The sequence below is a fragment of the Tamandua tetradactyla genome, chromosome 14 (genome assembly GCF_023851605.1).
Source record: "Tamandua tetradactyla isolate mTamTet1 chromosome 14, mTamTet1.pri, whole genome shotgun sequence".
Taxonomy (NCBI): Eukaryota; Metazoa; Chordata; class Mammalia; order Pilosa; family Myrmecophagidae; genus Tamandua; species Tamandua tetradactyla.
This window is the reverse complement of record NC_135340.1, coordinates 28,196,102-28,211,608: the sequence shown is the minus strand read 5'-3', so window position 1 is coordinate 28,211,608 and position 15,507 is coordinate 28,196,102. Positions and strand designations below refer to the sequence as shown.

The 15,507-nt window shown below is 30.2% G+C and overlaps 1 protein-coding gene across 4 annotated transcripts in view; it reads right to left on the bottom strand.

Moving 5' to 3' along the window:
- The window catches only part of NOVA1 (NOVA alternative splicing regulator 1), a 146,472-nt gene that overhangs the window by 28,748 nt on the left and 102,217 nt on the right, over positions 1-15,507 (bottom strand). For all 4 annotated transcript variants that reach the window (XM_077127048.1, XM_077127049.1, XM_077127051.1 and 1 more), the window contains 2 exons: positions 10,778-10,944; positions 655-726 (listed from right to left, as the gene is read on the bottom strand). In XM_077127048.1, the coding sequence (XP_076983163.1) occupies positions 655-726; positions 10,778-10,944 (239 nt within the window). The remainder of the gene's footprint in view (positions 1-654; positions 727-10,777; positions 10,945-15,507) is intronic.

The window sequence follows — 15,507 nt, the reverse complement described above, 5'->3', positions numbered from 1 at the left end:
ACTCATTATCAAAACAATCAGTGCAAACTAATAAGATATATTTCTAACTTTAATGTTCACTACTCCTGCAATAAAAGCTAGTATATTAAGTTCTAAGAAAGTATCATCTCCTCAGTTTTTGAACTGAATTAAAATAATCACAAATACCAATATTGTTATTTTTAGATTGCTAGAAGTATCTTTTATCAATAGTTTAAACTTGTGCATAGAGTAAGGCATGTCTTGAATCAAAAACAAATAAAATTGCATTCACTTTTAAAGATATACCTTTGCTCAATAAGTCATATTTATACATTTATTTTTTACATATTTGATATTTAACTTGTGTCAGGAATTCTAGGAAGATAAAATAAGGGAGATAAATAAAAACAACTCAATAAATAAACCTCAGAATATTACAAAATAGTTATAATTTAAGGGACAGATCCAAAATTATACTAATCTAATCTGAATATATTTTTGTTACCTAAAATTTAAAATGCATATAAAGTTTTAGAAATAGTTGATATTTCTTTCTTCAGTAATTTGGAATCTGATCATGGTGCATTAATGTGAATGAACGAAGAAATCCTTAACCCACCATTATCTTTTTTCTCCAGTTTGCAGGCAATCACCCGTGAAAAGTATGGTGTAGATGATAGGATGATACTGTACCTGATTAGCTCTGGAGGTGGTCATGGGATCAGATGGAGAGGACTTGGTGGTAGTTGGGGAAGATGGCAATGTCTGGGAACAAAGCAGTTCAGGAGCAAATCAACCTTTATAAGCCTTAAACTGATTATTTAAAGAAAACAAAATAAAATAAAATGTAATATAACAAGAACGAAATCCTATGAACAAATTTTCTCCTACTCATTCAAATTTAATGGAATTTAAGATCAATTAAGTAACTAATGCATGTAAATATGCATGCATAAGCATGTAAAAATAAATTCATGACTTGAAATCATGATGGCGACTGATAAAAATTCATATGAGTATTAAAGGTATCCTGACTATATTCATGAATAGTAGTCTCTTTTGTTTTCCCTCTTTTCTTGGGGGAAAAGTAATGTCAAAACAAAAATTCAACGTTTCAATGAGTAAAACTGAAAGAGTAATTTTCCTATCAATGAATACAGTCTGGGATTTGAAGAAGTGGTGAAATGAAGTTTACTTTGGCATAAAAGTATCCACCTACTTAATATGTTGAACATCACCAACAAGCTGATTCCACATGAATATAGGGATCCATACTTAAAAGCAATTAAATTTGTAGTTCTGAGTTCTTAATAGCACATTATCTTCTAAAATATTAATTTTTAATAAATTTAGAGCCCGTCTGAAAATGTAAACATTAACCTCATATTAATAAACATGTAACTGATAGCATACTAAAGAATTACCATAATATTTTAATCATTAATGCTAAATATTAAAACGTTAATATAGATGAAAGGTATATTGTAGCATCATCAGTCTGTGTTGAAAATAAGCATAAAATATTAGGAATCATTTATTGTTTAGTTCTAAACACATAAACATAATATATAAAAATATGTTATATGAGGTAATAATATACTTAAGAACATAATATACTTGAACCATTCACAAAGATATTTTTAAAACTCCTCATGTCTTATATAAATGTAAGATCTATAAAATGTAAGATCATTTGTTTTAAAGTTATCGTACCATTTTCATAGCAAAATAGTACTGCTTAAATAACATCCTCTATAAATAATGTTTCTTAGGTGAAATGATAGGTTTTCATAATACAGATACAATTATATATGGGTATTGTATTTCTATTATTATATATCAATCGAAATTACTCATATATGAGCAAAAGCATAGCTTTAAAGGTTCAGCAGTATCAGGAAAAGTAGATGAAATTATTTGATAAAGTCATATTTTTACATTTAAGACTTAAAAAGCTCTCTAGTGTATAAAATAAAGCAGTTAAAGGTAAGAGAAAGGATAAGATATTCGCAGAATCCTGCTCAACTCAGTGCCCACCATAAGAAAGTAAGAATGGTTCTAACATCAGATAATCTTTTTAGTCTACTCAAGTGATTCCTCATTCTTCTTAACTTAAACCTTAAGATACCTTGAAGAAACTGGACTTAATGCTGAGTCATATCAAGATTTCTGTTAAATAGTATAAAAGGGGGATGGTGGGTGGGGAGAAGGGTGTAAAGAGTCAGAAATAGCTCCTATAAGAAGGAAAACAAAACTTCAAATCCTTTATTTTCTCTTTTTGTTCTCTATAATAAATTCCTAGGCCATTTCTCCAGAGATACTTTGATTTTTAGTTCTTTTAAATTGCCTCAAATATTTTTTTTTCATGCAATATTATGCTGTGTTATGAGCTAATGTCTTCATGCTACCATATGCCCTAAGAATTAAGTAGCAAACATTCTGTTTTCCCACCTCTGGTTACAATTGTTATTGCACAATATTCCTGGGGGCAGTTAACATACATTTCAAAATCTGATTTGTACTAATTTCAGATTAATAATGAGATTGCTGACCAAATATATGTGAAATAAAAGAAATCTGAAGTTGTTTCTCCCAATGCAGGTTGAAATCCATGTTCATTAACCTACCAAAGTAGAAGACTCTGCGTGTGTTGGCCCTCTTATTTACATCAGAGTAAAATCAACCTGAAGTACTACAGGTTCACTGTGAAACCCATTTAGCCTTGGGTATGAATTTTTCATGAGGCCTTTAAATGTTGCAAAGAACTTGGGAGAAAAACTAATACCAAGTGGTTCAGAGTAAAGTTAAAAACTTATCATTTAAATTGCCAGCAGGGTATGATGGATCTTGAAAATGCTGATAAATTTATTAACAATAAGGTGACAAAAATGTTTTAATGTAGATGGTCCACTCTATCTGAAAACCGAAACACTGTATTCTAGCATCTAGTCATTATGCTGTCAGTGTACTAACAAATTTAAACCTTATGAATTTGTAGTCACGTTTTTCTTGTTTGGTACACCTTTAAAACATTGGGTATGTATTAATAATTGATGCCATTCACATTCATCAACTTTTTCCTTACTAATTCCGAAGCTTGTTTTCTCCTATAGGAATAAAAACATTATTTTTAAACTTCTCAGGCAATGGTAATATGTTTAAAATTAAAAAGTTATAATAAGTCACAGTTTAATATTTTATACATATATATGTGTGTGTGTGTGTGTGTGTGTGTGTGTGTATTTTTTTTTTTTTTTTTTTTTTTTTTGCATGGGCAGGCACCAGGAATTAAACCCAGGTCTCTGGCATGGCAGGCAAGAGCTCTGCCTGTTGAGCCACCGTTGCATTGCCCCAGTTTAGTATTATACATAAACAAATTAAAATGAAATAAGTTTGGACTGAAAGGGATTAAAAAAAAAGTCAAAATGTAACCATAAATTTTTTTCCAAATATATTTTCTCGGTTTAAAATCCTAAAATCATAAAAATGTGGCAAAATAAACATATGATGAATTTTCTAGCTATCATTCATACTACTATCATTCATAGAAAAGCTATCATTCATAGAAAAACAATACTTTTTTCTTGTTTAAACAGGTGTCGCTGCTTTTTTTTTTTTTTTTTTTGCATGGGTTGGCTCCAGGTTTTGAACTTGGGTCTCTGGCATGGCAGGAGAGAATCCTGCCACTGAGCCATTGTTGCCTGCCCCATATAGTTACTTTTAAATAAAAAGTCTCTTTTCTTTTAAAATTTAGTCTATATCAATAAAGAGATTCTAGATATTTTGCAATTGAGTTGATTTTTTTTAAATATTAGGAGCAAAAAGTCCTCATAAGCAGATATATGTAAATATATTAAAGTAATATATTAAAGCAACGATTTTAATTTAAAATCTATTAATTATGTAGTGGATAGTTGTTCTCAACTACACAGATAAATGAAACAGAAAAATCCCTAAGAATCATTTCAGTGTACAATATAAAGGCACAATATGCTTGTTTCCTTAATTTTTTATAAGTAAAATATTTACATCCACTTACTTCGTAGAATTGAAATTTAGTAGTTTCAAGTTAAATAGCATTTATTAAATTTCTGATATAGATGTCAAGAAGATGTAACTAATTTAATATCCACAAATATCATTAAGATCTTTGCCATAAATAACATTTAACAAAGCACATTAACCTCTAAAAATTAACTTTTTTACATTTTTCAAATAGTGACTTGAATAGCAGAGTTATCTTTTTAACATCATTTTATTTTTCAAATGGAAAAATATAATATATTGTTATCTAAATGTCTCAAATGGTTGTTTAAGAATTCTGCTTTAGATGCTGAAGACAATTTTATTTAATCAGAAAAATATAAAATTCTTGAAAAATTTTAAAATAGTCAATCCTTTGGAGTATAAAATAGCTTTTAAAATTCACAAATTTAACATTAGGCATTTAGTTAAATTCATATATAACTAGGCTTTTGTGAATAAGAATTAAAAAGTGATTACCTATTAGAAGATAAATTCCTGTTAACAGGTGACAGCTTTGCTGGACCAGAGAATATAACTATAAATAACTGCTATAATAAATAAAGGTTGCCTGCAAGCAAGTTTACATTAACAGACTGTCACGAACCTCTGATATTTATAGGTATAGCAAAAACAGCAATGAACATCAAATCTCAGTTGTAATTCGGAATCTATTACTAGCTGAGTGACATTACTCGAAGTACTGCCACCTCCTGAATCTCTGCTTCAGGTTTTGTTAAATAAGCCTATATAGAGATCCATAAAATATAATGGCTATAATATTTAAATATGTAAGTGTCATCTCTAGTTTTCCATTCCTGACAACTATCTCCCGCTTCTTCAAATGTTTGAACTATCTGGGACAACTTGGCCCCAATATAAATTTATGCTGTTCAATTTCAACAGGTCTTTCATAACTTGTTCTTATGCCATAGCTTATTTTCCTCTTAATTTTTTGTTTCACAACTTTAGCCTTCTTTTCAACCATTTAATCTCACATATTTTATCTCTCCTACAAAGTACAGAAGTCTTTGGAACGTGAATGAAATCATGGTTTCCTAGAATGAGCTTCCCTATCTATGATGACTTTACCTAGACTTTTTCAGTCTTCCATACCACTCCTCCACTACCTCCATGTATCCTCATTCTCCTTGCTGTAGACAAAAATGCAACCTTCTATTCAGGAGTAATTTCTTCACAGGCTAGGATCTCAGCAGCCTAAATTTTATCTATCCTCCTCTCTTGAGTTATCTTGGCTCCTCAGTAATCTCATCTATGTTGCCATCTCCAATTCTGCGGCCTTAAGAACCTTCTTATCTTCAACCTAAATCATACTCTCTTGAGTAGCAAAGGCTATGTGAGCCTCTCTGGGCCTTTTAAACTAACTTGTATTTTTTCCTTTTACATATCTAATATTTCAAATCAGCAGTTTCTACACTTTTTATCTAACCAGTCTCTTTATTACTAGAAAATATGATATTTTTATTTCACATGTGATTGAAACTAACTTTTAAAATCTCCAATGATTTCCTATTTTAAAAAATACAGTTAATTTTCTTATTTCTTCTGTGGAATTTGATTCTTTTTAGTACCCTTCCTTGCACTTTCTCTCCTTATTTTTTCATGGGGAATATTACTGGTTTCTCTTTTACATTATAATTAATAGAAAGCCCTTACTATGGATCAGATATAGTTCTACTCAGTTAATATTCGTAATAGCTCTAAGAAATAGATTATCTCCATGTTAAAAGATGTACAGAGAAGTAAAATAACTTGCCCAAAGGTATACAACTAGGAAGTTATAAGAGCCAGAATCTGAATCTTTGAAGTCCTGTTCCATATGCTATTCATTTAACCATGATTACTATAATGTCTCTGACCTACTATTTCTGATAACTGCATCTCTATATCATTTGTTATAGCTTTTCCTATGCTACTATGATGACATAAAAGAAGTTATCACCTCTTCTATAATAAAGCATCTATATTTTCACTTTTAGAGTCTCACCTATGCTTCTATCAAGGACTACTTCAATAGAAAAAAATAGTACTTAGAGTTTACTCAACTTGCCTGAAATGACCAACCAATCAACATACCTATCCAAATAGATGCCTGATTAAAATTCACTAGTTGCTTTCGAGGCTTCACCATTCTGCTAGGCTCAAAACCATACTGACATTTTTTATTCTTTCCTCTCCACTTCAGAATTTGAACAAGTCAGTCTCAAACACCTACAGATTTTACTTTGAAATATCTTTTAATTTCAAGCATTTATTTTTTTACCACCAAAATGATTAGTTATTCATCATCTTGTTCTTAAAATATTACCTAGTCTCTTAACCTCACCCTAGTTCCCATCTTGGAGAGGCTTTTTCAAGTTTCTGGAAAAAATCACACAAATACAGAAACTTACTGCATTTTGTTTTACAAATGCTTACAGCATTCTTCAAACTTAGAAGAAATACAGTCCAGTGTTAAGTTCAACTACCAGTTGCATTACCTTGGGGAAGTTACTCAACTTATCCAAGCATCAGCTTCTATAAGTTTAACATGGAATCTGTACCTGAAACATAGGGTTTTTCTCAGGAGGAAATGTGATAATACATGTAAAGTACTTAGCACGATGGCCAGCACAGAATAAACAATATCTATAATATACTTATTAACTTAAAGTACACCATCATTATTTCTTTCACTTTACTCTTCTTTTACTATTGATATTACTTCTATAGTCCCAGTTAACATTATTACTCCTACTTCCATTCTTGACCATGACTCATCCTCCCCTCCCCAACATTTTCTCGGCCTGACAAAGATTAACACCTCCTGGATTAGTAAGTGTTATATAACAGAAGCTCTGGAAAACAGAAGCCTACAAAAATGATTTTAAACAGATAATACGAAACCTTAAAACAGATCTGCATAGTAAATTGCTCCACTAATTGCCATTGTCCTTCTAGTTTTTCTCTTTTCCTACCAAAATTTATACCTACACATATCTTCAGAGTTTCGCTAGCACAGAAGAGAACAAAATGCAGAGATAATTTTTTACTCACAACCTTTCAAGGAAAATAAAACAGATTTTTCGGAAAATATTATAAAGAATCCCTAGACTCTCCATTATCTAAGGGTCCCCACTATCTCATCACAATCTACCTACCTGATAATCATTCTTTTCTCAACACAAACAGAAATGTTCTACTTCTCCTAAGACAGTCTCTTCAATAATAATGTCCTTATCCCCAAACCCATATTGTTTTATCTGCCTGGAACCCGCTTTTTCCTTTCTTCTCTAATTAGGCAATTCCTATACAACCCTTAAGGCCGGTTCAAGTCTCTGACTACTTTATAAGACCATTACCTATCATTCTGGCCTTTATTTCTTTCACACTTTCTGAATTCTTTGTACTTTGTTTATATTGTAGATTTAGTATATAAATACAGTGTTACCTTTTTATAAATTATTTTAAGCACTTAATGACCGCCTAAAAACTAGTTGAAAGGCTACAACTTAACATATTTTGCATTTCCCCCATAAAATTCATTAAGAACGCATTTAATAAATTCATGATTTAGTGACTGAAGAAATTAACAACTGCTATCTTTGCCATTTTTCATTTCCAAAGTAAAATTCCTTGGAATAACTGAGATTTTTTTTTTAATATCTTAATTTGTCTTTTTTTATTACATGATAATTTTTTGAATGCATATAGTCATCTATATCCTAATGTAATTTATCTTAAAAATACATTTGACAATTAAGAATTGAATATTTCAAAACATCTAATACCCAAAGTTGAATTTAAGACTGTTATCCTAGATTTTAGCATTTACTATTTTGAAAAACTTGCGAGAGTAGTATGCACTGCTTTGCTAAGAAACTATACTTGTTTGCAAACCCAGTCAATTTTTAGGCTTCTTTTGGGTAGAATATTTTAGTTTATGCATTATATTTAGCTACCTCTTTTATCTATATAATACAATTTGGAGTATTTTATTAAGAGTTCATAATATATTGTGTAAAACTATAATGCCTTATTTGCTTAGATCTATATTTGGCTTTCTATTTTAAGTCCAAATTGCACATAAGGTCTTTTTAAACAAGCGAAACTTTAGAATTATTGATCACAAAAACTAATGGGCATATATAATAACTGAAACAATAAAATCCCTAACTTTATTTTCAAGAATCCATTTCTTTGCAGAAGTTGGATTTATGATTCTACATTTTTTAAAACCCGAATTTTATTCTTTGAACTATCTTACTTAAAAGCAAATTGTTAATAAAAGGATTTAAAGAAATTATTTTAAAAATTAACTTGAAGCTCAAAAGCAAATGGAAGATGGTATGTCATTAGTTAAGAGAATATTTACAATTTAACAAGAAACTTTTCATGATACTATGTATTAAAATATAAAACATTACATAAATATCACATGAAATATGCTTTTATCTATTCTATAATAAAATGAGTTATTTTAGATAATTATTTATACTGAATAACCAAAATTTTTTCTTCAGAAATAGAATCATGGTCATTTAAATGTATTTATTTGACTTACTATTTAAAAAATAAGCACCGTGCAGATAAAACAGCATGTCTAGAAAGTTAGAGAGTCCCAAATTTCCAGCATAATATACATAGTTTATTAATATTATAATGGAAATATGTTTACCCTCCATATTTTAAGTAATTTTTTAATTTCTACATTTATAAAGAGAGTGGTTAAGTGCTAAACACATTACTCTACTAGATTTTGCATTTTCTTTTAATTCTTTTGTAAAATATTGTATTTCATATACACTACCAATTAAATTAAAATAATGTTTTTCTTTTAGCCCCATGAATCTGTAAGGCTTGTAAATGTATACAAATACATAAAACTGAATCAAGCACTATTTTTTTTTAACACATCTTGAGTTTGACCAAGACAAATAAAAATAAACCAAGCAAATATTTTAAAATTCTGGTCTATATACATCTATATTGGTATTAGATATATGGCAACTTTTAAATCTCATATTGCCACAGAGTAAAGTAGAGTTTTAACAATAATTAATCCTATTATTTGATGATATTGGCTGTTTGTTATTATAATAATAAAATTCATTCAACCATTTCTTGGAAATACTGTCAGTGATATCATACTACTCAAACTATATTTAACATTTTAGTTTTCTAAAAATCAAGACATATGCTTCTATCCATAAGTATGTGTACTTTCTCACAGAAGTTACAAAAGAAAGGGGAAGAGTAAAGACTGCATTGAGAACAAAGTCAGTGATCACACATCTTAGTGGTGAATCTTTAAATTCCTAGTACCCCATGATTTTAACCCTGAGGTCTGTAACCAAATTCCTAGTTTTAGAAGATGGAAAGTCATGGAATCACTTTCAAAGTATTTAAATTATTCTTTGTATGATATTTTACATCAATCTTATCATACTTAGCATAGATAAAATAGACATTTCAAAACTATAAATGGCTGTGAAGAATAATTTAAAAGTTCACTGATATGTTAAGTACTTTAAAATATTTATATTCTACCATATATAAAGAGATACTTTCTTTAAAAATTATAGGGGCATACAAATGGAACCATTTTGACACTGACAAAGAATATAAAATGAAAGATTTTATATAGAATAACAGCTACATAAGACCTAAACATGGACAGATTTTTAAATGGTAATAGAAAAATGATATTAGCCTATAGTTTGAGAATATATAACCTAATTATTAACTTTCATATTTACATTTGATTAGTCAGCGTTCATTATTTATATATATCAGTAAAACTATAATTGATTCATAATACTTTAATTTAAAATATTTTTCAATTCAGAAACATGAAATTAATAAGACTTTGGGCTATATTTCAAATTTATTACAATAACAAATACGTAAATTATTCTGTGAACTAATGAAGAATACATTTCTTTTGAAGGCACAGATTACTGATAGCAGTCACAAATTAAGAAGCTAATTATAAAAGGGCAAAGGCAGAAACAATAATTATGAAAATGAAGTATTAAATAAATTTGAGGATTTAAAAGAGCTTATGGAGAAGAAGTTACCATATAGAACATTAAAAAATGTAATTTTTCCCCTATATCATGCTGGCCATTATTCAGTCTTTTAAAAATCACATTGTTTTTATCAAGTAAAATTTTGTTACAGAAAACCCCATACATTAAATACGAACATTGGCCCTTTATGACATATATATATATATAAATACTACACAAGTACACAAAACATAATAGATTTTTAACAAAGAATTGTTTGATAGGTACAGATTAATTACACATTTTCGTTAACCAAAAAAATGTTAAATATGACAATTAAATTAACATAATAGGAATGTATATCCATAATAACTAGAAAGACAACCACAGAGATCACTATAAATAGATCATTAGAAATTTTAAGGATGGAGTTTCATTTCAATTTTTATACTTTATTGAAAAAGTGCTATAATTTTAAATAATTTGAATTTCTATAAATTAATCAAAATTTGAGCCTATAAATGTAAAAATAGGACAATCACAAAACAATAGTCATATAGTTGTTCTTCACTGTAACACTAATAAACGAATAATTAAACCAATAAGTAAACCAATTGATCAAAGGAGGAGACTGTGATAGTCTTTAAATAACTAAATGACAACTCTAGTTTAAGTATATGGAAAAAAAAATACTTCATATGCTAAGACTTTAAGGCTTCTTTTATAAGGTATTCTTACTAATTTGTGGAAAAGTTTCTTAGATTTCCCAACTAAACACTCACTTGTTTGATGCGGTCTGGATTAACGGTGGTCTGGGGTTGGAGAATGCTGACTGGTTCTGTCTTGGCCACATTTTGGGGCATTTCTCGAATTTTTTCTGCAATGAAGCCATGAACTGCATTCAGTGCTTCAACTGTTCCCTGGATCAAGCACACTCGCTCAGTAGTACCTGTGGATACAAGATTGATTTTCAGAAAGCATGCTTTCTTATTTTATATTGACTTGATTCAGTGCTGCAACTGTTCCCTGGATCAAGCACACTTACTCAGTAGCTCTTCTGTATAAAATATTCATTTTCAGAAACTATTCCTTCTTATTTGGAAAATTTTCGAAAAAGCTAAAAAAGGAAGGATGATATAATTATGCCAATAAAATCAAATTAATGGTGGACTATAAATTAATTAGAAATGTTCAACTGAGCCAAACTTCCTAATAAATACATATTCCTATTAATAGCATTCTTCTCTAATTGTTTTAGACTCAAAGAGGGCCTGTGGATTCCAACAGAGCCAGAGACCTGAAATGTGCTGAGCATTTTACTTATTCATACATATAGCAAATATTTATCTAGCACTTATAGATGGACTTAGAGTTAGAAACTGGTAAAACGGATGACAGTCTACAGAGTTTATTTTTACGGAGAGAAATAGAAACTGAGCCAGTTAATTATAAGATCTATGATATGAACAATAATGAAGGGTCCTACATGATGGTACAATGGATCCATAGTGAAAGCATTTAAAGCATATGAGAAGGGGGCGGGCCACGGTGGCTCAGCAGGCAAGAATGTTCACCTGCCTTGCCAGAGGACCCAGCTTCGGTTCCGGTGCCTGCCCATGTAAAAAAAAAAAAAAAAAAAAAATATGTCTAAAGTATATGAGAAGGGGTATGAGAAACTTTACATAATAGGTACATTTCTGATTTTTTACCACTCTCTATTCATTTAACCTGCTCATCTTTTAATCATAGCAATAACCATTCCCTTTTCCACTAGAATGTAAGTGCTAAGAGGACAAAGAATTAGTCTGTTTTGTTCTGTAACCCCAGAGCGAAGGTACCTGGCATACTTTAGGGGCACAATAAATACTTGTTTGATAAATGAATCAATGCTGCCTTTATTAATGATCTAATTTTTAAAATAAGACAGAATATTAGGGTTAAAAGGGAAGTTTAAAATTAGTTCATGAAACTTGAAAATCATGAATAATAAAAGTACTATTAATAGTATTTTTAAGATATTAATAGTATTTTTTCAACCAGGACCATTCCAGGCAGTCCTAAAGAACACCTAGGGCAATACATAAGATTCCACAAGGGTTCGTCCCATGCACTAGACTAACTTTTCAGAAACCTACAACCTCCAGATGGGTCCCGGGTCCAGACAAATCATGAAACCTAAGGGGCCAGCCTCTCCAGAACATCAGATAGTTCAATCTTCTTACCCCCTATTAGTGACAGACCCTTACAATATGAAAAATTTAGAATAGCCATAGCCCAAACACCCCTAAAGAGAGGGACGGAAAGATCAAAGGTGATGGTGGAGTTATACAGTGAAGACAGGATTTAACAAATGAATATGAATACTGAATCATTAAATTGATATCTCTTTTATTCTCCAGTTATCTTAGAGCAGCTAGAAGTAAAAATCTTAAATTGTGGAATTATAATCCATGTCAAACTCTGAAATATGTTCTACAGCTAATTGTGGTGCTGTGTTTTGAAATTTATTGCTTTTTTGTATACACGTTATTTTTTACAAAAAAAGAGGAAGAAGCTTGATTCTGATGATAAAAAAAATATTTAAGCGTTTTAGCCTTCTATATTCTGGAGCAGCTAGAAGGAAAAATCGGAGAGGATCCTATGGTAACCCATTACAAACTCTGGGATCTGTCCTGTCACCTATTGAAGAGTGCCTTGAAAACTATTGCTTTTTTCTTTGTTTTGTACATGTTATATTATACAATAAAAGTTAAAAAATAGTATTTTTCATATCTAGTGACTAGAATTCACATGAATATGCATGTGAAACATGACTAAAATGAAATTGTATGTTTAAAACTCAGGCTCTGTAGTCTATTTTACATTTTACAGATATATCTTAAAGTAATTAAAATAAATAATTAGGTTTTCAGAATATTTTGAGCTCCAGTGCTATATAACCTGGTATTAAATCTTAATCTTGTCATCATCCCAACACAACACATATACTCACTTCTCTGAAATAGGTAATTCATTACTAAACACTTACCAAAAAAATCAACACACGGTATTTTTCAACTTATATTTTCTTTTCAATTTAATGTGAAAACTGTCAAGAACTTAACACACTTCCTTTTGGCGCTACAAGTTTTAAAATTCCAAGCTACTCTAGAATATTTTAAAAATACTTTAAGCCAAAATTCTTAAACCAAATACATTCACATAATCATAGGACATTTATATTGCTCTAAAGATTAATTGACATATAAACCATATTTCTATATGGTTCATACAGTTTTGAATTTAAAACTATACTCAGTTTTAAATTTAAAGAAGTAAAAGATTAAAATTCCCAATTCTATAAAAATACTTTGAACATAGGAATAAGGAGCAGAAATAAGACAGCAAAATTATATGGCCACACCTAAAATGAATTTTCATGTTTTGTTTTAAACAATGAAAATCCAAGTTTATGAAATCTAAGTGTTCTAAGTTTTACAAGAATATTTTGACAGCTTTCATTTCTAAGGATGGATAAAACCTAGAAAATAATGGGAGTTTGAGGGCTTATTTTTCCCTCCTGCTTTTGTATCCTTTTCTATCTTGATATATCTCTGTGGTTCTTGGGTAAAAATGATCTAGTTTATAGGGAAGCTCCGGGGAGTCTTTACAAGGTTGTATTAATTGTTCAATAAATGACTGGAAAGGATGTGAACTGATCAATATAGTTAATGCAGAGTGTTCTCCTCTAAATCTGCAGACAACACAAAACAGAGATCAGATTACATTCTTGCTTTTGGAGACAACTACAGGGTACACTTTGGGGGATTATCAAGACAGGAAAGATCATCAGTCTAACCTAAATAGTTTATTTTTTAAAACATGGCTATGAGTTACTAGAAAGATTATATAATTCATGCTGCTTTAAAAATTTCCTAATTTAATACAATACTCTATCATGTCAGATAACACAGTAACCCCAATACTCTTCAGATTGTAAAGAATAGCAAATAGTAAATGGAAATCACTGAGTCATAAAGAAACATAATTGTCTAAAACCAAATTTCACATGGCATGTATGAGAGAATTCGGAGATAATTCACACGTTTATAGTTGGCATATATATTTTTTCAGTATTAAATTATTTCACTTCCATTAGAACTACTACCACAAAAAAGGAAGAAAGTTAAAAAAATTATATATCTACCACTGAGAATTGCTATAATCCTCAGAAGAGATGCTATCATATTCTTCTACTGAACTCTAATGGCCTTTTCACCCAGATGATACCAAATCATAATTTTTAGGAGTAAGTCACAAAAAGGGAAGACTGTCAGGTGTATGACCAAACTATGCAACAAAAATGAGCCCATAAATCATAAAACTTGCTGGGTTTTGGCATTTTAAAGGCTTTCAGGTCCCATTAGTGTCTAAGACAAAACTGCCAATAGTTTGTCATTTTATTTGTTTAACAGTAGCATTTACTTCTCTTTGCAGAAAACTAACAACAAAAGCTGCAAATTCAGTATATAAGAGTCAGTATATAAGAGTATATGCTCACATTTCATATAATGTAATATACAGTTGTATATATCATTAATTTTAAATTTAAGTTTTAAGGGAGAAATTACAAAATCTGTAACAGAAAGGGTCAATGTCAAATACAGGCAATGAAATTTTAAATGGCTTGAGGCTACAATTTCACAAGTAACACAAATATTGGAAATTCTTTTGGTTCTAAAGATAGGTTCAAGATCAAACAGATTTCATAGTAAAATTCAGAAAGAAATTTAATGAAAATATTTTCTCTATGCTACCACCAGCATAAAAAGTCACTTAAACTGGTGGGCCACGGTGGCTCAGCAGGCAGAAATGCTTGCCTGTGATGCCAGAGGACCTGGGTTCGATTTCCGGTGCCTGCCCATGAAAAAAAAAAAAAAGTCACTTAAACTGTTCTACTTCTATCTAAGGCATTTCATCCCTTATGCATTGGATCCTCTCTTAGTCAATGGACTAAGAAGTCCATTGCGGTTGCATTTATTTTAGAGCTCTTACAGCTTAATTGTCCCTTTGCTGTTGGATCATTCCAGTCAATAGCAGGCCAATATCTTATAATTTCTTCAATTTTTAAAGAATGTCCCTTTACGACAGAATTAGAAAATTTTTCCATTGTATGCCTAATGAAGTAACTGATTTAAGTAAACATCATCACGAGATAAAATCATTCAATGATAGGATAATGGGAAATTTTCAGTGGAAGCATCAGGCTGTCACCACCTGATGTCACTGATCAACATCACCATCACTAATAGTTGGCAAGCCAAATATTATGCCCCTCTTGATGTGATGCAATATGAAGCAGGCAGCACTACTATTTATGAAGTACATATACAAAAGGAGTTGAATCTAAATCTAATCAAATATGAGCTCTATATTGTAGTTGAGATAATACTGAAAACAGAGAAATACATTAAATGACACCATGAAACAGAAAAAAGACAAATACAAAATGTAAGATAGTCTATAGGACTAT